Genomic DNA, 25869 nt, shown 5'->3' on the forward strand with positions numbered 1-25869 from the left:
TTGAGTATTGATATTGATATAATCTGCGGATATTATTCAGATTTGCTGAGTTTTGCTTGTACTCATTTGTGTGTGTGTGGTTCTCTGCAGTTTCATTATATGTGTAGGTTTGTGCATCCACCGCCACAGTCAAGATACTTAACAGTTCATAACTACAACGGTTCCCCTCTTATAACCAACCTCCTCCCCATCTCTAACTCCTGGCAATCACTAATCTATTCTCCATTTCTGTCATTTTGTTATTTCAAGAATGTCATGTAAGTGAAAGCATACAATATATAGCCTTTTGGATAGGTTGGTGTATCTAGTACCACAGTCAAGATACAGAATCATATGAACTTTTAAAAACAACTTATTTAAACAGCTACCTTCTTGTTTATTCTTTAAAAGACTGAATGGTCTCAGTGTAATTTCTCCTGATTTGTTCAGGATTTATGGTTTTTAAAGATTGGATAATGAAGAAAAAGAGAACATGGTGGTTATTTTGTCACTGGCCGTGTTTACCACTTGTGTATATCCCCCGCAAAGTTCTGTGACAGATTAGGCATCAAATCTCTTTTAGGGTAGGTTATCCATCCCAAGAACTACTGGTCTGGATATAGGTAATCTAAAATAGGGGTTCCCAGGCTGAGGTTCTGTCCTTGGTGTCCAGGTTTGTGTTAATGAGAGTGGGGATCTTAAAACCTCTTATTATTTTTAAAAGCCCTACAGTAATTGTACTTGGTATCGCAGCTATCTAATGCATCAATAGTTTGCTTTTTGTTAGAATTCTTTCATTTCAGTTTGGGAAAACAAGCTTTCTTGTGCTAATCAGAAGCTCTGATTAGTAGTCTGCATGGTAAGAATTGTTGGATTTGATAATTGGACCAGATTCTGGTACCATAGCTACTGTAGCCAGACACAGTACCCACACTAGACAGAAGCTACATGTGAACTTGTTTGGCTATGGCGGCACAGTGGCAGCAGAAATTAAGTGATCGTAAGTGGAGGATGCATAGATAGGAAACCCTGGTTTTCATTTAATGGTTTGTTAACATTAAGCCATTTGCTTTCACTTTTGACAAATTAATAGGAAGAAGATACTTTTTTACGTTGTGATCCATTGTACACACATGTGCAACTGAAACAGAAGTTTCACAAAAGCAATTCTTTCCTTTAAAATGTGCATTTCAATCTTATATGTTCTATATTTTTATTATTAAATTAACGCTGGTTGTCAGACACATTGATTTCAGGAACCACCAATAGGATATGACTTCTAGTTTAAAAAAAAACAGTTGCTTGAGGCCAATTCATGACCCTTCAGGTCATAGAGTTTTTTTTTTTTTTTAAGATTTTATTTATTTTATTTTTTTCCCCCCAAAGCCCCAGCAGATAGTTGTATGTCATAGCTGCACATCCTTCCAGCTGCTGTATGTGGGACCCGGCCCCAGGATGAATGGAGAAGTGGTGCCTCGATGCGCACCCGGGATCCGAACCCGGGCCACCAGCATTGCAGCGCGCGCACTTAACCACCAAGCCACAGGGCCGGCCCAGGTCATAGAGTTTTTGATGCAGAGCCTCAGTTCTACCCTCCTGAATTGTAGTTTAAAGGTCTCTTTATTCAGTTGTGTGAAGCATTTAGTAAGTTCATTTTGGGTTGAGTTTGTGGAATTAGTCAAGTTCTATTAGCAAGGTCATTTTCCTATAAAAATATACCTTTCCCCCTAGTTGGAGATTGACTGTGATGGTAAAATTTTTCTAATGGAGTCAGAAACATTTGGTTGGGGAAGATTATTTATTTTTTATTTTTTTTTTGTGAGGAAGCCCTGAGCTAACATCTGCCAATCCTCCTCTTTTTTCTGCTGAGGAAGACTGGCCCTGGGCTAACATCCATGCTCATCTTCCTCCACTTTATATGGGACGCCGCCACAGCGTGGCCCGCCAAGCAGTGCGTTGGTGCGCGTCCGGGATCCGAACTGGCGAACCCTGGGCCGTTGCAGTGGAGCGTGCGCACTTAACCGCTTGCGCCACCGGGCCAGCCCCAGGAAGATTATTTTGGATTATGTTTGGTTGGGGAAAAGATTATGCTGGCCATGGTTTGCTGAGTGAATGAGAGTGTTACTTATTTTGTTTCTTTCCCTCACAGTGTCTTTTCCTCCCACCTCACCCTAAATTTAAACTTCTTAAGGCTGAATTGTATTGTAAGTGTCCTGTTATATCCCTATTGCCTATAATAGTAGGTTCTCAATGTAGTAGTAAATTCTCACATTGCTTTCGTTTTGAGCTCTTTTGTTCTGATAAACTGCCAGTCTCTTGAAGGCAGACTGTGTGTGTGTGTCTGTCTGTCTGTCTTCAATGCCTGTCAGGTAGTTAGTGCGCATTGATTAGTTCTTGAAGTGAGTTGCATTTCTTGTTATGCTTCCCCACGCTGTGGGGATTTTTCAACTATTTTTTAACAATTCCTAAGCGTGTGTGTCTTCATGGCCAGTAACTAGTAACTGCTTCAGTGATTTTGGTGGTGCCTCCTCATTATCCTATATTAATAAATCTTTCTGTATAATGTCCATTTAAGTCTTACCTCTCTCATGAATCCCTTTGTGTTCATTCAACTATTGTTGCTCCAGTTTTTGAGGTTTTGTTAGCACTTGTATGGTATACAGTTTTCATTATTTTAATTAGAGGTTTAGGTTCAATAAAATGAGTTATTGTGTAGCACAGTTCTACAATGTGAAATTTGTAATGACTTCTTTAAGAAAAGCATTCGTTTTTTTTTTTCTATATTCAACTATAATTTTGGTAATATCATATGACTAAGATGATAAAAAGTTACTTCATAGTAGTTGTGACAAGAAGCAGAATTCTAATGCTGGTATGGACTTGTGCACACAAACATTGGAGAACTAAGTCTGGGTATTCCAGTTTGTTCTGCAGACTAGTCACTACATTGGCTAAAGGAATAATATATTTTATGCAAAATAATATCTTTGAGCAAAAAGGATCTTTGAAGTTATCTACATTAACTTCATTGTCCAAGTTAAGAAAACAGATGCAGAAAAGTTGAGTGGCTTTACTAATTTGGGGGAGTAGTTGAAAGCTTGAAGGCTAAGGATATGCTGCAGATTTTTGTCAACTCAGGAGTCTTTGTATTTGCCAAAATAGAGATGGAGACCAAACACTATCAAGTCTGAAATCTGTTCCATAAACTTAGAAGTGATATTCAGTGAATCAAAATGATGTGCTATCTATACCTGATGCAGAGTATAATGTACAGTAGGCACTTGATAAAGTTGTGCTGATTCCTTGAAACGTTGAAGGTTTGTGTGTACAAGAAAGACATGAGGAATTTAACGTTTCAGGTGGATTTTTTTCCTCAGCAATTTGCTTCTATTGTTAGTATGTATTTAATAACCATATGCAAATTGTCTTCCCTCTACCTCAGTTTCTCTCTCTTGCCCCCCCCGACCCTTCCCAACCCCTCTATCTCCCTCTCTCACCCTCCACCCTAGATATGAGATGAATATGCTTTAGGGACAAACCTGACTTCTAGTTTAAATTGTGGTGTTCTGGGGCCGGCCCCGTGGCTTAGCGGTTAAGTGCGCGCACTCCGCTGCTGACGGCCTGGGTTCGGATCCCGGGCGCGCACCGACACACTGCTTCTCAGGCCATGCTGAGGCTGCGTCCCACATACAGCAACTAGAAGGATGTGCAACTGTGACATACAACTATCTACTGGGGCTTCGGGGGGGAAAAAAATAAATAAATTGTGGTGTTCTGTTAATGTGGCTCAAGTAAATACTGCAGTGACTAGAAATCCCAGTAATTATTTTTATGAAGGATAGAACTCTTATTTCTTTTTCTGCATTTGATTATACATGTATATATAGTTCCTTGAAGTATAGTCCTGAGTGAAGCCTGAAGAATAGTTTTAATGATTTGAGTGATGGTTCTTTCTATCTGGGTCACTGATTTTTCAACCTCATGTATCGAGTTTTCTGCTATCTCAAGTCAGAGAAAGCTGTAATATCATTATTGCTGAAATCTTTCGGCAGCCCATGTTGAGGGATAGTCAGGAGGTCCAGGTATTTTGCTCTGACTCTGCCACTGTATTAGTTAGTCTGCTAGGGTTGCCATAACAAAGTACCACAGACTGGGTAGCTTAAACAACAGAAATTTATTTCTCACAGTTTTGAAAGCTAGAAGTCTGAGATTACAGTGTGAGCAGGGTTGATTTCTTCTGAGGCTTCTCTCCTTGGCTTGTAGATGGCTGTCTTCTCCCTGTGTTTTCACATGGCCTTCCTTCTGTGTGTGTCTGTGTCTTAATCTCCTCTTCTTTCAAGGATACCAGTCATATAGATTAGGGCCCTATCTACAAATACAGTCACATTCTGAGGTACTGGAGGTTAGGACTTCAACATATGAATTTATAGGGGGACACAGTTTAGCCCATAACAGTCACTAGAGGCTCTGTTTTGACTTTGGGCAAGTAACAACGTTTTGCAGGAAGTGAAGCTGAAGTATGTAAGGCACATGTGAAGACTGACTGGTCATTGTATTGTGAGAAAGTTTGTTTTTGTTTTATTTTAGGGCTGGATCTTGTGTTAGAATATAATGGTACTTCCCCCCCCTCTTTTTCTTTATGCTGGACCTTTATTTCTGGAAAATAAGTAGTACTTGACCATTCAAGGAAAACTTAAAGGCCTTTATTCAGAAGTTTTACTCAAAAAATTTGTAAATGGAAAGATATTTTCTCCCATCCTCTATAAGGTCTTAAATGGAGGAGTAATATTTTTCTCTAGCTTTAACGTGAATTATTCAAGAATGTTAGCAATAACATAGTGATTGTTTTGCATTTGACTTCAGTCATTTTCCTCATAATTGTGCAGTAGATACTTGATTTGGGTCTGGTTAGTGTTTTGTACCCATATACACATCACCCAGCTTCAACAGCATCAACTTTCTGTTAATGTTTCATTTACCCTCCATCTAAAATTTTTTTTCCAATGGATTAAACTCCCCATTCTTTAGCTGAGGTAAAAGTCACATAACATAAAATTTCACTGTTTTAACCGTTTGAAAGTGTCCAATTAGTGCCACTTAGTACAGTCACAGGGTTGTGCGGCTACCACCTCTATCTAGTTCCAGGCATTTTCATCATCTCCAGAGGAGACCCCTTTCCCATTAAGTGGTCACTCCCCATTCCTCCTTTCCCCTGCTCCTGGCAAACACTAATCTGCTTTCACTCTCTATGTATTAGCCTTTTCTGGATTTTTCATATAAATAGAATCATACAATATGTGACCTTAATTATGTCTGGCTTTTTTCACTTACATAATGTTTCCGAGATTCATCCATGTTGCAGCATGTATGAGTACTTCATTCCTTTTTTTTTTGGCTGAATAATTTTTAAGCCTCTTTTGATATGTGTAAAAATCTTTATTCTCATTTGATATCAATAATATTTTAAACTAGAATATTAGGATAATTTCATTCTAATAAAATTAGAAATTTGATGATTGAAAAGTGGAAAAAATAGTAATTTTTTTTTTTTTTTTTTTTTTTAAAGATTTTATTTATTCAGTTTTTTCCCCCCAAAGCCCCAGTAGATAGTTGTATGTCATAGGTTCACATCCTTCTAGTTGCTGTACGTGGGACTCGGCCTCACGTTGGACGGAGAAGTGGTGCCTCGGGGCGCTCCCGGGATCCGAACCCGGGCCGCCAGCATCAGAGCGCGCGCACTTAACCGCTAAGCCACGGAGCCGGCCCAAAAATAGTAATTTTAAAATAGACTTTTCAAAGCTTCATCCTTTTAGAATTACTGGTCTAGACATCTGAATTGAAGCTGTTAGTTGAAATCTGGATGCTGAAATTTAGTTGGATTCATGGGATAGCTGAGTAAACAGATTCCTTCGCCAATCTTATTGAGTCAAATGCTTAGTGCATTTGGTACATTCTGATTTAATTCACACACAGCGCTAAGAGGGAGACAGACTGTTTCTTGTCTCATTACAAGTTAACATTTCTCAGAGACCTTCTGGTATTGCTCTAGGGTAGTGGAAATAATACATATTAAATGCATATTTTATCACATTATTTATTTTTGGTATTGTGAGAGTCAGGACTTCTTCCCTTCTCCCTTCACCCGTCCTCTTCCTCCCCCTCCCTATTGTCATTATTAAATGGTTTCAGGAGAGACTAAAGTGACAAGGATGAATGAAGTAGTAGTAAGAACATTTTTATCCAAAGGAAATCATAAATCTTTTTTAGATCTTTTATTTAGTGTCTTGAATGAGGAAAGGCAAATGTAAGCATATAGAAAAATATATGTGAGTAAACATACTGAGAAATAAGTTTCTGTGATAGTTACTTTGAGCCTGAAATAAGATATACATACTTTCAGCATTTTTGTAGAATAAGAGTTTATTTCTCTTTCTACACTGTTCCTAAGAAATTTAAAAGGACAAAACTCAGGTTTTAACGTTTTCTAGTGACTTGTATAAAATGGGGTCTTATGATCAACTTAAAATGATTTGTTTTACTATCAAACATCTAATGAAAACTTTATTTTAAAAATGTGAACAGTCAGTGATTCTGCCTTTCTTCTCTCACCCCCGCAAATGCACAGCACAAGGCACACTCACCCCAAACTGTTACAAGTTGTTTTTCCTTCCATCAGGCTGAATTTCACAGTAAATGCTTATTAGCACTTATTCTGTGAATTGGTGTTTTTCAAATGTGTAACTGTTCTCTGCTATTAAATCTAATAGTTCATTTTGTAAATAAGTTGACTAAAAGCTAGAAATGATGCACAATAGAAAAAGAAAGAGAAGTGGGGAAAAAAGTTTGTTTAAAAACATTTTCAGGCAATGTTGTAGTGCTGATATTTGTAGTGAAAGTACTTTTTCCCTACCCTAGTGTCCTAGAGCGAGAACGTCACCATGGCTACAGAAATTGGTTCTCCTCCTCGTTTTTTCCATATGCCAAGGTTCCAACACCAGGCACCTCGACAGCTATTTTATAAGCGACCTGATTTTGCACAGCAGCAAGCAATGCAACAGCTTACCTTTGATGGAAAACGAATGAGAAAAGCAGTAAACCGAAAAACCATAGACTATAATCCGTCTGTAATTAAATATTTGGAGGTAAGTCCAGTTAATGTGCTTCACATGACCAAACTTGTTTTTTTTTAAAAAGAAGAAAGTTTTTAAAATGCAGAGTAATAAGTATACCTGTGTTTCTTGAATTAGTGGGATGAAGTGGAATTTCAAATGAGGCTAATCACCAGTACTTTTTTTTTGCTCTTTGCATGCATGAATCATCTCAAAAATTATTAAAATTAGACTCCAATTTAGAAATAGGCTTTGTTCTAAAGGTTCACAACAAATCTCAGAAAAGGATACTTTAATCCCTAGGCCAACGTAAGACACTTGTTAAACCCACAGTGTTTATGAAATGTTAAGAGACTACCTACATAGACATATTTCTATGAGAACATACATATTCAGAATAGCAACTTTGCATGTCAGAGACAATGGCGATGGAACATGGACTCTCCATGTCCCTGGTGGTGGGTTGTTATACTAGGGGAAAAGGTTCTCTGCTTACTTGAGGGTTGAGAACCTACCACAGTCCTGTAGGATGAAAGCAACTCTGAGATGGCAAATAAAGGCAGAGTAGGGATCTGCCTAAACCTCTGTCAGCTTGACATTTCTCCCTTTTGAGTTCTTTATTTACTTGTCTTAACCTAGGAATTAGCCTCTGTGATTTGCTTTCATTACTAACCCCTATTACTTTAGTCAGGTTTTGGTCTGCTTTTGCCTCCTGTGAAGAAAATTTGTCTGCTTTTCATTACCGTTGTTAAAGACCTATTTGCATATTGGGCGTAGTTAGTATGTTGCAGGCACGTAGGAGAAAAAGATTCATTCAGAGGTAAAGACAGATTTAGGTTTTTCCAGGTATTTCAGTTGGAAAACTAGATTAGGAAAGTTTGAGAGGAATTAAGAAAACCAATGGCAAGATACAAGGAATTGTTGTTTTGAGGATTTTGAAGGAATTGGGATGTCTGTCTATCCTTTATCCTTTTTCTTTTTATTAAGTTATGGTCAGTGTGAATGTTTTGGGGTCAGCAGCATCTTGGATGATTGGTTAGGGATAATGTGAGTAAAGAGAGGAGGGAAATTCTAAGCAATGTCAGTAGGATAAGAGGGGAAGTCTCTTTAAGATATCCACTATTATCTGTGTTTTAGAACATAATGAAAAAGTTTTAATCCTGTTCTCTCGTCGTTTAATAACAGCTTACATTTTGTTAACATTTACTTTAAAGTTGAGTATAATTAGACCATATATTAATTAATTAATTATTAAATTTTTAACAGAATAGAATATGGCAAAGAGACCAGAGAGATATGCGAGCAATTCAGCCTGATGCGGGTTATTATAATGATGTAAGTATAAGATATGTCATACTAGTTTAATAAAAACCTCTCTGCTTGGCATTTGAACCTAAAAATGTGTGATCTCAAATTCAAACATGGACTTTTCTTTTTACATTTTTATAATTTAAAATAAAACATTCCTAAAGGGATAATGTAAAAACATCTGTGTAAACCATGGGTTATCTTTTAATTTCAATTTAAATATTCCTTTTGATCTAATGAAGGATGAACTTGTGATTTGGGGCTTAAAGCAGTGTCCAACAAAAGATTGCACTGCCTTAAAGTCTGTATAATAGGAAAGTTAATTTTAAATTTGGCTTATTGTGAACATGTTTAATTGTGTTGACTTTGAGAAGTAATTGGGGAAATCTGGTATTTGATTTCATTGTTTGCTTAGTAATAATGGGCATTTAACTTTCCTGTGTCTCAGTTTTCTTCATTTAATTAATATAGACTAATTATAATCTATTATAATAGTTTTTTGGAAGTCTTCTCTAGTCCTGAATTTGTCTTTAAATGTTGAAATAATTACCTTGCTCTGTCCCTGGTTTATGCCCTGTGCATAATCAGGTGTTCTTAAAACCCAATTTTCTTTTTTTGTAGCTGGTCCCGCCTATAGGAATGTTGAATAATCCTATGAATGCAGTAACAACGAAATTTGTTCGAACATCAACAAATAAAGTCAAGTGTCCGGTATTTGTTGTTAGGGTAAGTATTCTATTGGATATTTTTTGAAAAAATTAATCCTGAGTTAGTCTGTAAGTATATTTAACAGGACAAAGAAAATTAAACATTATTTTAAATATATATCTGGGATAAAAAATCAGTGTATTGCTAATAATTTTATTTTAGAATAACCAATCACTTATCCACTATATCCACATTTAGTGAGATATTACTTTTGGATTGTTTTTCTTCATGTTTCAATTTCCATAGAATTCTCTCTGAGCTGGCCATGGATATATATTACAGCAGGTCTCAGACTTGCTCTTGAATAGGAATGCTTTTGCTGCTGTTGAGAAAGCAGCGTCTCAAGGTGAATGAAAACTCTTAGGTGTTACTAGGAAGGAAAACACCTGAGAAGAGCTGAAGACCAATGGTAGACCATAATTGTCAGCTCCATCAAGGTACATAGTAGGTACTGAGTACATTTTTGCTGAAATTTTTAAAATGGAATTTTTAAATAAATAGTACATTGACATGGTTCAAAATATTAAAATTTGAAGGGGTTTGAAATAAAGTCTTTGCAGCTCTGTCTCCCAGGCATCAGTTAATATTCCCGTAGATAATAGTATAATCATTTTCTTTGTGATTTGCTAAGTCTGAATGCACTTATTGGTTAGCAGTATATCCAGTCCAGAAACGTAGGATAGTTAATAGTCAAAGTTGAGCAAATAAGAATTGAAAACAAAAAATGGGACAGAGAAAAGACCGTCATGGCAAACATTGTGGCAGACACAGCAGAGAGAACCAAAAGGGGCTGGAAGAGATGCTGGCTTGAGCTCCATAAAAAGATTGCAATCAGTCTTAGGCCTCGTGTTTGCTTCAGAGACCTAAAGCAGTAGAAACATCAGTAAAGAAACACCGATTTCAATGGCTTTTGTGTTAGTAGAGCCAACCAGTATGTAGTATAATTTTGTTTGCCAGGGAATTTGGTAAAAGGAGTATGATGTGCACCTAATTTTAATATCTTCTAAGTGTAACTCAGAAAACCTTTTGGAGATGAATAAGATTTGACCATTCTCTGTATCCTATATCTTGTTAGATGGGTAAATTTCTCATTTGAGGATCAAGCTATAAGGTCTTAAGAGAAATTTGCACATAGTAGAGGCATAGTCCAAATTACAAAGTATTCAGACATAAAGACTGTGGGTCCTGTGTCTGTAGTTTGGTTGCCTGCAGTATTTACTGGGTTGGGATCCATAGTAGATAACAGAAACTAGGAAAGTAGAAAGATTTTATTCATAATAATCAAAATCATGATCTGCAGGTAAGCAGTAAAAAGCTGGATTATCATATATATCTATGTAATTTACCAGGTAGTCTTCATTTTATGTATTTCGTACTGCTGTTCCTATAAGCACACTTGTATTTCTCAACTCTGTCAGTTTTTACTTGGAAAAATAGGATTGTTGTATTGACATTTCATATATTTACATCTTCTAAGGCAAAATGAGTGTATAATCTGTCAGAGAAACTTGAAAATAGAAAGTGAGGAAAAAATACATTGTGTTTTGAGTTGATGAGCATAAGTCACAGGTTCCCTTCTCTAGGCAGATTCTGATATTAAAATATTGGTGTAGTGTTAGTCATGACTCGGTTGTATTACAGTTTTTTGAGAGTAGATCAGCATAAGACTTGTCACTGATAGTGTGAATGGAGGAGAGCTTAAAAAAGTTTTTTTTTAGTACATTTAGTTCTAGGAAAAGTTTGATAGCCTTGATGTCCTTAAATTGGTACTTATTGTTACACTGTTTTTTCATAAAACACTGGTAACTTTTCTGCCTGAGTTGGTCCACTAGCAGTTGTAATAACCCAAATCCCTTATTCAGTCTTTGAGTTTTTCTGGTGACTGATCATCTTATTTATGTTAGCCTGCCATGTATCATAGGAAAACGAGGTCATTGCATATTTTGTTTTGAAATGCTCTTTAGAGTGTCTAGGTGTGTGTAACTTAATCGGGGACTCATAATGCACTTAGTATTTTTAATTAGTGAGCTGAAGTGCTAGAGCTTTCCCTGCACTGTGTTAGCATAAGTTCTTTTCTGACAAGGTACTCACTTGTACATCTGAGCTACACTTAAGTGAAAGTATCGTCTACTTGATGTCGATTATTGGATATTTTATAAATAAAGACTTTGTAAGTTTTTTAAAATTTAAAATTAGTTGAGGATTTGTGACCTTGTATAACCTGTGTTTTTTTCTTCCCCAGTGGACTCCAGAAGGAAGACGGTTGGTCACTGGAGCTTCTAGTGGAGAGTTCACATTGTGGAATGGACTCACTTTCAATTTTGAAACAATATTACAGGTAACAGTAATCATCAGATAGTAGCATCATCCTGTGGTATTGTAAAGAATTTGAGATATAGTCACTTTATTGGTATTTTAAACTTACAATTCGACAAATTATTGTTGTGAGTTAATATATGCTCTTGTAAAGCCTTCCATCTTATATTCTTTTATATAATGTTTACAAATGTTTATGTTTTCACAGGCTCACGATAGCCCAGTGAGGGCCATGACTTGGTCACATAATGACATGTGGATGTTGACAGCAGACCACGGAGGATATGTGAAATATTGGCAGTCGAACATGAACAACGTCAAGATGTTCCAGGCACATAAGGAGGCGATTAGAGAGGCCAGGTTTATACACAATATACATACATTTTCTGTAGTCCCTATTGTCATGGTTAAATTATTCTCTAAGTGTATTCTGGGTGCAGAGATGCATGGGCTCTGTCAGATTCTGGGAAACTTTCTGCACCCTATAAACACAATATTTTTCTTTGTTTTCACACATTCACCATTTTGCTGGCACCTTTCTGAAGTAGTGTCGTCCTGGTATCAGCCTTTGCAATATGTTAGAGATGTATTGTCTGCCGCATTTTGCACTGGTTTTCTCTTTTCATTTATGGTTAATAATGTGTATACGTTATTCCTTTTTATTACCTACTGTGTAAGACAAGATATTTCATTCCAAATAAAGAATTCAGTCTTTAATTATACAACTGAATAAAATCTAAAGCCTACAGAAAACACCTTCAGAGTTCACACAAAATACAAGGGAAAAAAGCTTAAGTGAAGACCTGGTTGGCTTGGTTATGCCACGACTTCAACAGGAAAGTATAGTAGAACTAAAAACTCTCACAGATAACTCTGGATGTGGCAAACATTAATGGATTAATGAATGGGTTCTTCAAGCTTTGAAACTATAAGCAGACCATTGTCAAGAAGACTCTAGGACTCTTCTTCTGATTCACTGTTGATAACATCAGTTATGCAAATGTATATTAAGTGGAGTTTAAAATATTTTCAGTGAGTTGTATATTTTTACATATCAATGAGATATGTATAGTAAAACTGGGGAAAAAAGCTTCAAAAACAAGCCTGAAGAATTGCTGCAGCCTCAGAATAAAGCTAAGCAGCATTCTTTACGGTTGTGCCACCCATGTGTGGGAGGAGGTTGACATCTTTATAGAAACATCATCCACTGCAGTCACTTGTTTCTGCTTTCAGAATCTTAAAAAAAATTGTTGGATAAACATGCTCCTTCAAAGACTTTGACTTAGTGTCCTACCCATACATTGAGTTTTCACTGTTGGTGCTTTCATAGTCATGGGATTCAGAAGTTCAAGGGAATTTTTAGAGTTAGATGAGAAACTTCATGGTCTTTCACTAGAGGGAGGAAAAAATGGCTCCCTCCTTTGTAGCAGATTCTTTGGCTTTAAACACAGTCTGAATGTCCCTATGTGTAAGTTTGCCTCAAAAGGTGCAACATTCATGGGATAGCTTGCCAGGAAGAAGGTGTGAAAGTTTTCCACAGACCTTTTAAATAAATGAGAAACGTCGGATGTAGGGATGTTTAGCAACCAGTCTCTAAATAGCTTGCCTGAATTTTTTCAGCTTATCATTTCATGAAGAATCGAAGGCCAAAGCTGTTGCTGATTTTTTGAGCAGTATTCCTATGTAATTTAAAAGACTGTTCACAGGAGTATTGCAAAAATAGAATTTATTTAGTTTCTATACTGAAAGCAGCTCCATGTTTTATGTTGGTACGATAGGAAATACTATACTGTGGGGAGTGTGGGGATCATTAATACTAATAATACACTCGTGAAGTTCTCTGAATATTGATGATTGAAAACTAAGAAGCAACTACTCTGTTGAATTCTTCTTTTGATGAGATACGTTTGTTAGCTGACAACATTCTCTTTAAGGGCTTCTTCACTGTTGGATACTTCCCTCTCCTGTTTATAACGCAGCACAGTGTTTTTATTTTTCCCTGTCTGAGAAGCACAGATAATCTGTTAAATGCTGACTTCTTTCCCCTGCTGTGTGTCTTCATGTAACAGTTTCTCACCCACGGATAATAAATTTGCTACATGCTCTGATGACGGCACTGTTAGAATCTGGGACTTTCTTCGTTGCCATGAGGAAAGAATTCTCCGAGGTATGTGTACTAACAGTACTGATTGGAATATTTAAATAGGGAGGGTATTTGTGGTTAAATCATCACAAAACCACAATACCAGCTTACATCTCCATTCAGTTTTTTTACGTATACACCATCTTAGACTCTTTAAAGAAACCCAGACTCTCTCCCAGGTTCACAGTCATTTGGTAGATTTTTACTACTAATGTTATCTTTGAATTCTTTAAGCTATAAATTAAATAAAAGCATTCTCTTTCTTCTCCCTTTTCCCCTCAGTTACTTGGTTATCTCTATGCACCTTTTAAGGCTATATTCCTTTTCCTGTCTTGTACCCAGGACAGCTTTCCCCAACATATTGACACTATGATTTTATTTAGATAGTTCATATTCTTCTGGCAGTCCTTTTACTGAATTAACTGAGGTATCAATAGCTACACTTCTCATATTGCTATTTCTGAAAGCAGGTGGGTTTTCAGTATACCGCATTTGTACTACCTCACCCACTTTCTATTAAATTTTGGAGGGATTCCTTGTTTAATTTATTGATTTCATAATTATAAACTAACGTCTATGAATTACCCCATACTACAAAAGGAATTTATGTTTTCACTTGGATTGGCTTAGTGTTAGACTTCATAAAGTGGGGCTGTTGAAATACTAACAATACATCAACACTGTGTATGTGAATTTAGTGGTGTTAGAGTTAGGGAATTAACTGTGTGTTTTACATATGCAATACGAACATTGGAACAAAAGCATTTACACTTCTAACTAAGTCTCATAAGTTTATTATTAACTAGGAAGGTAGTTTCTCAAGTGCTTAATTTGAACCTGTACTGATTTGACAAAGAGTACCTTCTACTCTGTACTCTTGATTTCAGTATGCCATAAAGTAACATCTTCCTCTGACACATAAATGCAGGTGGGAGAATGGGTGCCACAGACATTGGGTGTTAAGAAATTACTGTTCAGAGATTTCCCTTTCTGTTCAAGAGTCAGCAGAGTTAGTTGTCTTTGTTGAATTGTAAGTTTCTTACAACTTTGCAGAGCTTTATTTCCAGCATGTAGTGTCGATGCTTTCTAGACAAGAAAATAAATGCTCTTGATATTTAACCCATATTTCAAGCCAGTATTTTTTTTTTTTTTATCATATTTGTTTAAACATTCCTAACTTGGCACATTTTGTGTGGGTTCATCCACAGTAGTGTATCGTGATAGCTAACATGAGGATATAGTACCTGTCATATTGGAGGAGTGTACTCACTGTGAAAGTCATAATATTGTACAACTTCAGAACTAGACGAAGTCTTTGAAATCATTGTCTCAGTTATTTTATGGATGAGCACCATGACCCAGAAGGCTTAAGTGACATGTTCAAGGTAAAATAAGTTCAGAGCCAGGACTAGAATCTTATCACTTGACTCCTAGCCTAATGCTACACTACCTTGCATCTTTCCTCACTATTAGTAGACGTCTTAGCTGTTAAACAGAAATAAGATAAATAACTTTTTCTAGGCTTTGAACATCGTAAGAAATATAGAGGAAACAAAATAATTTTATTTGTTAAAAGCAAATCTAAAGTGTCAAACAATTAATTTTAAAGTGGACTAGGAGCATGATTGTGAAGTCTGATATAAGACCACTATGCATCTTGAATTAAAAAAAGAAGAAAAAAACTTAGCTATATGATAACATTTTTCAATCCCAAGTTCCAATGAAATGTTATTCAATTTTGCTAATGAAACTGCTTCTAAATAGTGCTTAAGAACTTTTCCTCTGAAATTTAGAGTGTGAGATATTAACTAGCAGTTAAATATTTTCAGATTTGAGTTTAGGTGAATTTGGATAAAGTTAAGTAGTTGCTGAATCATTACCTGTTCTTTCTATAGCTTAAAAATACACCAATGTTATGTCAGTATTAATTGAGAGTTGAATTTTTATGTGGGGCTCTTTTGAAGTTTTTACTAAGGAAATTTCAAACATGCACAAGAATGTAATGAACCTCCATATACTTTTAGGATATATGTTCTAGATTATTCGTGGGTTTTGCTTCCTTTTGAAAAATATTCTACTTGCTTGATAGTCATGATTTTTTTTCTAGTACCTCAATGAGTATAACAAATATGAATATATTACACCAAGTTTATTGTACCACCCAAGTAGTAGTTCTGAGGGCAGGTCTGGTGTAGTAGACGAGTTATTCAATTCCAATTATCCGTTGTCTGTCATTCCTCATTTTTCCAAATTTTCTGAATTTTAGAGATGATTATAAAATAATGAAAACAATGTTCTTATAGTTTTTCTGTCCTTCACTTTGTGGGTTGGGGATCAGGGGATGACGGAACTCCAGTTGTCTCAGGGGATGATGTGAAATTCTTAAAATAACATTTGAAGTGAACTTAACTTAGCTCTGTTCGTAGAGAGAAAATTGGATTGCCAAGTCAAACAAGTAGGAATAGGACCTTCCAGCCTCTAAAATGTCAGTTGCCCTATATGAAGGGGTGATGTTCTTATAGCCCACATAGACTCTGTCACATCGGGTAGATAAGCATACTCCTACAGCGTGTTAGTGTTGTGCATCAAACTATCACTTGGGATTAAGTATTAAGAAAATCCAAGAATATTTTAATTGAAGAGAATGTTTGAGATCATGTAGTCCAACTCTTTATAAATTACTTAAATCTTTTCTACATCATTCCTGAAAACAAGTCTTCTACTCAACAAACATTTTTTGTGATACAATATTCACTACCTCACATGATTCTCTTTTCCAATTTTAGATAGCTCTAATTTTTCCGAAAGTTCTTTCATTATGTCAGACATCTGCTTCCTTACAACCTGCCCTGTCTTCTGGAACATGAAAAATTAAGTCTGTGCTCTCTTCTACATAGCAGCCCTTTAAGTATTTGGAGACAGCTATCATGTCTTCTTAATGTAGTCTCTCACCTGTAAGCGTACAGGATCTCTGTGCATGGCAGAAGCCATAATACCATACTATTGAATGCAGAATTTACAGTAGCTTTTTATTGTCCTTTCTGAGATTGTTCTTATGCTTCTTGGAAAAGGAGGAAGTTACACAAGAGAAAGTAATTAGTGTTTTTAAGGTTAAAATGAGCATAGATCTATTGTCAGGGGATTTGCTACTCAAAAGGTTGTGATGATTGGTCCATAGTTAGGAAAAACAAACACTTAGGGAATCGAATATACTGCAGCATTGAGAAACACAATGTATATGTCCACCCATTACCAAAGCATATGCAAGTCAGCATAATTTATACACATTTATCCTTCTTTTCTAGTATGAATTACAGCACTCAGTTTATGGATTGGGATTAAAATAACATTTAAGCACCAGGAATATGTGAGTCTAAATCAGCCTCTAGGTTACATGATTAGGCATTTGACTCTAACTGAAATAGAGCCATTAATAGGCATATACTGTATGCATGCTACCATAGGTAGAAGAATTTTTTTACAAGATATGACCCCTACCCTCATGCTTTTTAAAGTTCAGTAACGAAGGTAAGATATTTTCAACCTAAGATGTTGGATAATATGGGAGAAGAGTCATAGTATTAGAAGTATAGTTTTATCAGTGTAGAGTTAGAAGCAGATATGACTAGCTAAAATGCAAAGGAGAAAGGTTGAAAATACAGAATCAGTAAGAAGACTGAAGTAAATTTTAGCAAGAAGCATACTACTCTTAAAAAGAATCCAGTTTGCAAGTTTCAACATGCTTAATTTTGTTTTACCTTCTTGATTTTAACAACAGTAACTCACACATTATACTTACTTTGTATCAGGTGTGTTCCGAGTACTTCGTTTAATCTTCCCAATAACCCTATGAGATAAGTACTGTTTGTTCCATATTTTACAAATGAGTAACCAAGGTACGAAAAGTTAAGTAAACCTGCCCAAGGTCGTATGTTTTGTAAGAGGTGGGGCTAGGATTTGAACCCAGGTTGTTTGGCTCCAGAGTTCATGTTTTAACCACTATATTAAACTATTAAACCACTATATTTAAAAGTAATATCAGCATGGATGTAATAATGTCTTCCTGAACTGTGATGACAGAATTGTAAAGTATAAAATTTTCTTGCGAGGAGAAGGCTGTGGGTAGAGGAAACTAATTTAGGTATTCAAGTTTGTTTTACCATTCTTCTTTAAAACTGTCCATATAGGTTATAGGTTTTCAATGTATGATATATTTAACAACAAAAAAATTAAACCACAAGGAATAGTTCAAACTGCAAATGGGTTATAAGGTATATACTAGTGATGTCAAAAGAACATGGACATAGGGAGTTATACTGAGACTTATTCAGGAGGTAAGATCTATTTTCAGTTTTCAAATATAGCATTCATGGAGAGGAAATGAACCCCTGAGTACACACAGCTTAAGAAAAAGAATATTATTAGTGCTTTTGTTAAGTCCCTATGTATCCCCTCCTGATTGCATTTGACTGTGGTTTTTAATAAATGAGATAAACCCCTTTGCAAAGATCTTTTGGTTCAGCAGTGTGTTTTTGAACTGTGTGAAGACATGTTTACAAGTCTGAGTGTTCCAAAAATCTCTGATGCTTTTTATTGGAAATAATTTTACTTATTAAAGTAAAATTGGCAAACCACATAGTTTATGATTAATGGACCTAATTTATTTGTACAGTGTTTTACAAAACATTCCACAAAATCCTATTATCCCCAAGACGAAAAACAGAAACACCCAGCTTCTTTTAAAATAGCCTATAGCAGAGTGCCTCCTTCCACTAACAGCATGTTTTAGTATTAAAAGTACTTCAGGCACATCTCATTTAATCATACAAACAACCATGTGGACCCATTTTACATATGGACGCCTATTTTCCCTATCTCTGGTGCCTTATTTTGAGGAAGAGTTTACTTAAGGCTCTTTTCCCTCTCCTGAAAAGACTGGATCATGGTAGGTTCTCCTTTGTAAATAATTATCTGAGTGTATTATGAGAGGGAAAAAGACTTAATATTTACTTCTAAAATACATTATTTGAAGAAATTAGTAGAGTCCTGAAATATTCATTTTATATGGTACATTCACATTTTTACAAAAATTGTTTGATTTTTATATTGGGCTTTGTTCTTTCTATCTCTGCACTTATTTTAAATATTGCACATAATATGGCAAAAACTTACTGAAAAATAGATCTGTAGCTTTCTTGGGATGGCAGAGCTGCATGTTGCTATCATGTTCGTTGTTTTAATAAAGAGTCAAGGGCAATTCACAGACACTCTTGAATATAAAGATTCCAGTTTTTTGACAGTGACAAATCACTGCTAAACAATTTATGTAACTGATTTTCAGAACGAGCTTTTGCATCTTAGCATTTATTAAATAGTCTATAATTGTCTGCTTCAGTTTATTTTGAGAGGCTTCAATTTCCACTTGCTGATGAGTTAAGTTAGCCTGTTATATTTTGGAGCTTTCCAGATAATTACATCTTTGATAGTTTTTCATGTTAAAATTCAGAGCTTTGGAAAGAGCTGATAAAATCAGATAAATAAATAATATGCTTTTGGTTTTTTCATTTTTAGTGGATAGATCCTGTAATAAAAGTTTATGATTAAAATATGGTGTCATCAAAAACAATACGTTGTTTGTCAGTGAGGGAGGTCAAGTACCAAAACAAATGTTTTTTTCAGTCACTTTTTTTCAGTCACTTTTTTATGATACACCAGAAAACCATTTTAAAGTTTCATTTAAATCATATCTCAGGAATTTCTAAGAAGCACGTACAGTGCTGTGATCTCTTTAGCTATAAAGAGACCAGAAAAGAATTTCTTTTTTTTTTTTTTTAAAGATTTTATTTATTTTATTTTTTTCCCCCCAAAGCCCCAGTGGATAGTTGTGTGTCGTAGCTGCACATCCTTCTAGTTGCTGCATGTGGGACTCGGCCTCAGGATGAACGGAGAAGTGGTGCCTCGATGCGCACCCGGGATCCGAACCCGGGCCGCCAGCATCGCAGCGCGCGCACTTAACCACCAAGCCACAGGGCCGGCCCAAGAATTTCTATGTAAAGGAAGAAATGGTAGTTTTTAGGTCATTTATCCTTTTTTTATAGGTTGTTTCATAAAATAGTCTTAATTTCTCCAAAACTCACTATTAAATCTCTCAGAGCAAATCTGCTGAGACCTCTTTCTGTTTTTCCCCCTTGAATGTATTTTAATACAGTTCTCTTTGAGAGAACTTTACCTTCTTAGCATGGTTTTAGAATAATATCACATGTTATTTGGACTAGCCTAGTGAATTGTATCTACTTTAACTTGCTGATGTTTTTAAATATTGCATTGGTCCCTAGGGAACACCAGAAAGGCCCAGCCACCAAAGGGTGCCTGTGGTGCCTTTGAGCAGGGTAGGTGGAACTTCTCCACAGCCCAGTGTGCTGCTTTATTACTGCCCTCCCTGACTAGCGCGTGCCCCTTTGTCTGTACAGCCACGCGCTGCATAACGACATTTTGGTCAACGATGGACCGCATATGTGATGGTGGTGCCCTAAGATTAGTACCATAGAGCCTAGGTGTGCATAGGCTATAGCGTTTAGGTTTGTGTAAGTACACTCTATGATGTTCACACAATGACAAAATCATGTAATGACACATTTCTCAGAATGTATGCCCGTCATTAGGTGACGCATGATTGTACTTCTGGCAAAAGTAAGGATATCATGTAGAGATCCAGTTTAGGATGTATAGCTTAAAAAGTGGCTAAGTTGTTGCTGTTTTAGGGCTCTGTGCATATTTTTCTACTTTTTAAATTAACTATTCAAAAGTTGAACCTTGAACATTCTCTGCACCTAGCATCACCATCACCCTTTGCCTGTCAAAGGCTGTGGGAGTCCGCACCAGTTTCCAGGTTTGTTTTGTCAAAGATGAAAGTTATAAGTGTTCTGCTACATTAAAACAATTATGAAATACTGAGGGAAATCAACATGAATGCAGAACCGAGGAGTACACAGGTGAGTTCTAGAAACTCCATACCAGGGAGCTTAATATTTTATCTCCAAGACATTTTTTATATATATTATTAAGCAGAAGTAATTTGTGATGCCAGGAGTCATCAAATGTTAGAGTAGTAGTTCTTGATCCTGTCAAGCCTAATGACTGCTTTTTCTAATGAATAGTTTGTAACCTCTACTCTTCTGAAATAAACTAAATTGATAATGACTGCTACACACAAAACTTTTTTAAAAAGGCACCAGTGCACACGTACACAGTCTCTGAGAAGAAAAATCTTTACGAAATGTTCGTGAAGGGACCTTATTGCTTCTACTCAGAATCAGTGGTTTGGCTGAGAACCAGTGGTTTGGAATAAGTCGTGCTAAAACAACCCTGTTTTTATAGAATTACTGGAGGGTGGATCAAGGAAATTGTAGCCAGACCATAGGCAATCTTTTGAACTAATCTGTGGGTTATGGTAGAGGATCTGGCTTTATAGCTGCATGATTGAAAGGTCATTTCCAAAGTTAAGTTTTCATTGGATGTGTGTTACCTGTGAGGCAAGTGTGTAGAGTGCTGCAAGATTCTTTACTTGGCCTCTGTCTTATATAACATTTTTTATTCATCTTGATGGCTTGCTTTGCAAATTTATGGGTTGCAAACTGCAAGCAGAAGTTCTCTAGATGTCAGGATTCAAAAAGATACTATGATGTTAAACATAATGAATAGAAACTTAATATGTAAAATTTTAAGTAGAGATAAAGTCCTGTGCTTAGGTTTTCAACCTCAATTCTAGAGTTTATAGACTGGTTTCTGAGAGTTCATATCCTGGGTTATAGATGATTAGTGTGAATTCTTGAGATGTTGTGCCCTCCCCCATTTAGTAGAAATGGATGTTTGGAATGGTGGAGCTTAATTATCGAGAGGAGATGATTAGAATGGGGAGGGGTCTGGAAATCATGAGGAAGGGTAAAGGAAAGTTTAGTATTCAGTTTGGATAAGAGACTTAAGAGAAGTTTAGTCATTCTCAAATATTTAAAGGATTTTGTATGAAAGTACATTTATTGTATATAGGTCTAGTGTATAGGGTGGGGAGGATATAGGACATCATGTTTGGATTAGATTATGGAAATTTTTTTCCTGTGGAGAGGTAAGAGAATGGGCTATTATGTGAACTATGAGGCTTTCTGTTGCTGAAATTGTGCCGTGTTTAGCTGGCCAGCTGTCAGGGAGGCTGTAGAAGGCATTCCCTTTCCATATGGTTGGTTCGATTTGGTAATAACCTGGGTTAGTTGTCTGTTAACTGTAGTTTCATGTTTTAGGGCAGACCCAGAAGTCTGAAAGTCAAGCATGCAGACACATTCATTACAAAGGGTTAAATGATAGGCTATATCCCATGAGGAGATGTTGCCAACTTCTGCTCTAAAAATTTTTTTGGTGAGGCATTAGATCATTTTATTAACCCTATTGTTTAAAGTAGTGAATGGAGCCTGAAAATCACCTAATCTTTTAAAAAATATTTAAAAATATTTATTTATACTTTTTAATTATCTTATATACACACACATATATACAGAAAAGTGCACAAATCTTAAGTGTACAGTAATATATTTTTACATATTTACACACCCAGTTAACGACCTCTTAGATCAAGATATAGAATGTTTTCAGCACTCTAAAGATTCCTTCCGGCCTCTTTGCCACCTAAGCCTTTTATTAGATAGTTTAGACTTTCAAGGACGTTTAAGTTATTTTTCCTGTTTCTCTTACTCTTTTTTCAATTTTATTTTATCATTTTGTGATTTCTTTCACTTTCCTTGTGTAGAGCTGTCTTAATTTCCTTTCCTTGATTTACGTCTACGCTCTTTTGAAAATAATGTTTTATTTTTTCTGATTAGCTTCATTTACTAGTTTCCTCCTACTAAAAGCAACACAACAAAAGTTAGTATATAAAGAGATAGATAGTAGTGTGTATTATTACAGTCACAGGCTCAGGAACCTGGGTGTTAGTTACAGTTTTAGCCCTTAGCAGCTGTGTGACACTGGGGCAAGTCACATTACTGTGTCTGTGTCCTTATCTGTATAATGGGGATTAATAATAGTACCGACCTTACTGAGTTGTAAGAATTAAATGGGTTAATTCATGAGACGCACTTAACTAATGCCATAAAGAGTGTTCAAAGTCAGCTATTATGTCATTTCCAAAGCTAATTTCAGAGCCTATTTCCATATCTCTGCCTATTTAAGGATAAAAAATGGTTATTTCAGACATGTATTTTACTTTTCTCATTTACATGTTTTTCAGCCATTATCATTAGTTACTACAGTAGTACAGGTTTTTATTTGCAGGTAGTCTGTAAAAATGACCACTTGTTTAAACAAAATTGTCATGATTTTCTAATATTTTCAGATGTAAAAAATTCAACACTTAGAATTGGCCTTTTTAAAAAGATCTTGTATGGAAGCATTTAAGGATTCTATTTTAATTGTTAGATGAATCAAGTATTTAATTTTCTAAAAATTTTATTATTTATTTATTTATTTATTTATTTGCTGAGGAAGATTGTCCCTGAGCTAACATCTGTGCCAGTCTTCCTCTATTTTTGTATGTGGCTTGCCGCCACAGCATGGCTTGATGAGTGGTGTAGGTCCATGCCTGGGATCCAAACCTGCAAACCCCAGGTTGCTGAAGAGGAGCAGGTGAACTTAACCACTACACCACCGGGCTGGCCTCGAATCAAATATTTAATGATTACCCACTGTGATCAAGGTGCTGTGGTTGGTTCTTTTGCTGATATAAATTCACAAGACATCGCCTTGTCCCTTAAGTAGCATTTCCAACATTTTCCTAGTTCTTTCATTTCTTCAAATACCTTTTGTGAATTGGCCAGGTTCTGTGGTGCACAGGAGTGCTGAATACACTGAAAATCAACAGTTTTCAAAGCTCATCACACTGCAGCAGACTTTGGTCGTCGGTGTCCAGGCTATTTCATCAGGACAGCATTTATTTTTCTCTGGGGAAGTAACAGGTTTTTTCCTATTGACCAAACTTAATCACTATAATTAATTTCTAACTCCATTTAGTAATAAAATTGGATGATTTAGTGATAGCTTTGGTAAATGTCATTTCTGTGTGTCATCTTCAATGATTAATGTGATCAGCAGTAAATTAGGAGTCTTGGGGAAAGTGTATCCTACATATTTTTGGTCACAATAGATAAGACTTAAATACAGAAATCTAATGTCGTCTGTTTGGGCCTCTTGATCACCCTCTGCCCCCATCCCATCAAACTTGCCAGCTGACAACAGATAGGCTAGTGTGTAACCTATTCTATCCCAAAAGTCTCTGGTGGAGTTTGTTGCAGGGTGGAAGCTAAATCTTTACCTAGGATGTGGCAGATATAGGCCTGACTGATAAAACGATTGTAAGAGCAAACAGGATGATATTAAAAGAGATATTAGGAATTAGAAAGCATTACAAGTTTATTGGTTTCTGAACTTAAATCCTGCTTCTTTCTTGAGGATATATAGTACAGTGCCCAGTTTTAATCTTTTCTGTAGGCCGTGAATGTTAAATACCTCAAAAGTTTGGTATTATTCATATTTTATATATTTTTTATAATGGTCAAATCAGATCATTTATTTTTTTATTTTATTTTATTTTTTTAGTGAGGAAGATTGGTCCTGAGCTAACATCTGTTGCCAATCTTCTGCTTTTTGCTTGAAGAAGATTATCCCTGAGCTATCATATGTGCCAGTCTTCCTCTGTTTTTTGTATGTGGGACACCACCACAGCATGGCTTGATGAGCAGTGTGTAGGTCTGTACCCAGGATCTGAACCCATGAACCCCAGGCCACTGAAGCAGAGCGCAAGAACTTAACCACTACACCACCAGGCTGGCCCCTATGGAAACTTATTTACACCTTTTTCAAGTATATGACCAATCTGATTTTTGGAACATTTTTACTTTTATAGATTTAATATTTTAATGTACCATGCAAATATAAATTACCAAGAGTCTTCTGGGTAAAAATGTTTATTAAAACAAGAATTCTTCAAGAGTATTTGCTAGGCATTTTATTCGGTTTATTGAATTCTAGCAGAGAAATCATTAAATTAGTTACTATAAAATACTTTAACTTTTTTAATTGACTGTCTTAAGTGTAGCTTTTTCCTTTGTATTTTGGATCCTTTAAAAAAAAATCTCTTCTCTCACAGTGAGGAAATACGATGATGACGCAGTTCTGATTTTAGGCATCAGATATTAGAGATTGAAGCCCATGACATAATAGGTATTTGAAAGATTGAGTATGATGGAGGAGAGTTGCAGTCCTGGAGGAGGCATTCCAAGGACTGTGATCATTATAAAGGATAAGGCTTGGCACTGTTGTTGGGGTCTAGACTGTAACGAAAGATTAGTCAACATTGTGGTGTTTCCTTCATCATTATTTTAGAATCACATTTGAATTAAACGTGTGCTAAAATACACCAGGCAATAGATGTATATTAAAAAAAAAAAATTTAGAGGGGGCTGCCCCAGTGGCGAGTGGTAAAGTTCACACATTCCGCTCCGCTGGCCTGGGGTTTGCTGGTTCGGATCCTGGGCGTGTACCTACTCATGCTCATCAAGCCATGCTGAGGCAGCGTCCCACACAGAAGAGCTACAACTCCACAGCTGTGATAGACAACTATGTACTGGGGTTTTGGGGAGAAAAAAAAACTAAAAAAAGAGGAAGATTGGCAACAGATGTCATCACAGGGCCAATCTTCCTCAAAAAAACAAAAAATTTAGAAGAGCTTTCTAGAAGAGATCAGATTTAGTGGAAAGGTCAGCTTTCTTATTGGATTACTTCTACTACACTAATACAAATATAGATGAAAGGATATAAACCTATAAAATGTAACTTATGAATATTTAGCCCATTATTCCCTAAAATATCTGTTAATACCTCATTCACCACATGGACTCACGGAGACCACAAGTTCCTTTTCTTATTGTAAGTTGCATAGGCATTACTTGGTATAATATATATTGTCTTTGAACAAGCTTTTAAATACTTTTAAAAAACTTGTTACATTGAAGTCATGGTTTTGAAGTGCATGATTACATCAGCAGATGAGTTTAAATCATTGCTCATTCTACTTGTTGAATAACCATGTTTTCATGATCCATAAAAAGTAAGTGGTAATGCCTATTTAACAAGGGAGATCAGATTGTAATACATGTAACACTTGATGTGCATAGAGATAGAGGGCAGTGGTGGTGAAAATGTTTTCTTTCTCAACCAGAAGTCTCCACACAATCCAGGTTCCTAAGAAGTGATGTGCCTTTG

At 36.0% G+C, this 25869-nt stretch overlaps 1 protein-coding gene across 3 annotated transcripts in view; it reads left to right on the forward strand.

Moving 5' to 3' along the window:
* The window catches only part of WDR33 (WD repeat domain 33), a 91941-nt gene that overhangs the window by 23155 nt on the left and 42917 nt on the right, over nt 1-25869 (forward strand). For all 3 annotated transcript variants that reach the window (XM_004423935.3, XM_014782517.2, XM_087435012.1), the window contains exons 2-7: nt 6895-7121; nt 8355-8423; nt 9018-9122; nt 11347-11442; nt 11629-11780; nt 13490-13587. In XM_004423935.3, coding sequence (XP_004423992.1) covers nt 6918-7121; nt 8355-8423; nt 9018-9122; nt 11347-11442; nt 11629-11780; nt 13490-13587 — 724 coding nt within the window. In that variant the 5' untranslated portion in view covers nt 6895-6917. The remainder of the gene's footprint in view (nt 1-6894; nt 7122-8354; nt 8424-9017; nt 9123-11346; nt 11443-11628; nt 11781-13489; nt 13588-25869) is intronic.

The sequence above is a fragment of the Ceratotherium simum genome, chromosome 9 (genome assembly GCF_057802395.1).
Source record: "Ceratotherium simum simum isolate JZ-2026a chromosome 9, ASM5780239v1, whole genome shotgun sequence".
In the NCBI taxonomy this organism is placed as follows: domain Eukaryota; kingdom Metazoa; phylum Chordata; class Mammalia; order Perissodactyla; family Rhinocerotidae; genus Ceratotherium; species Ceratotherium simum.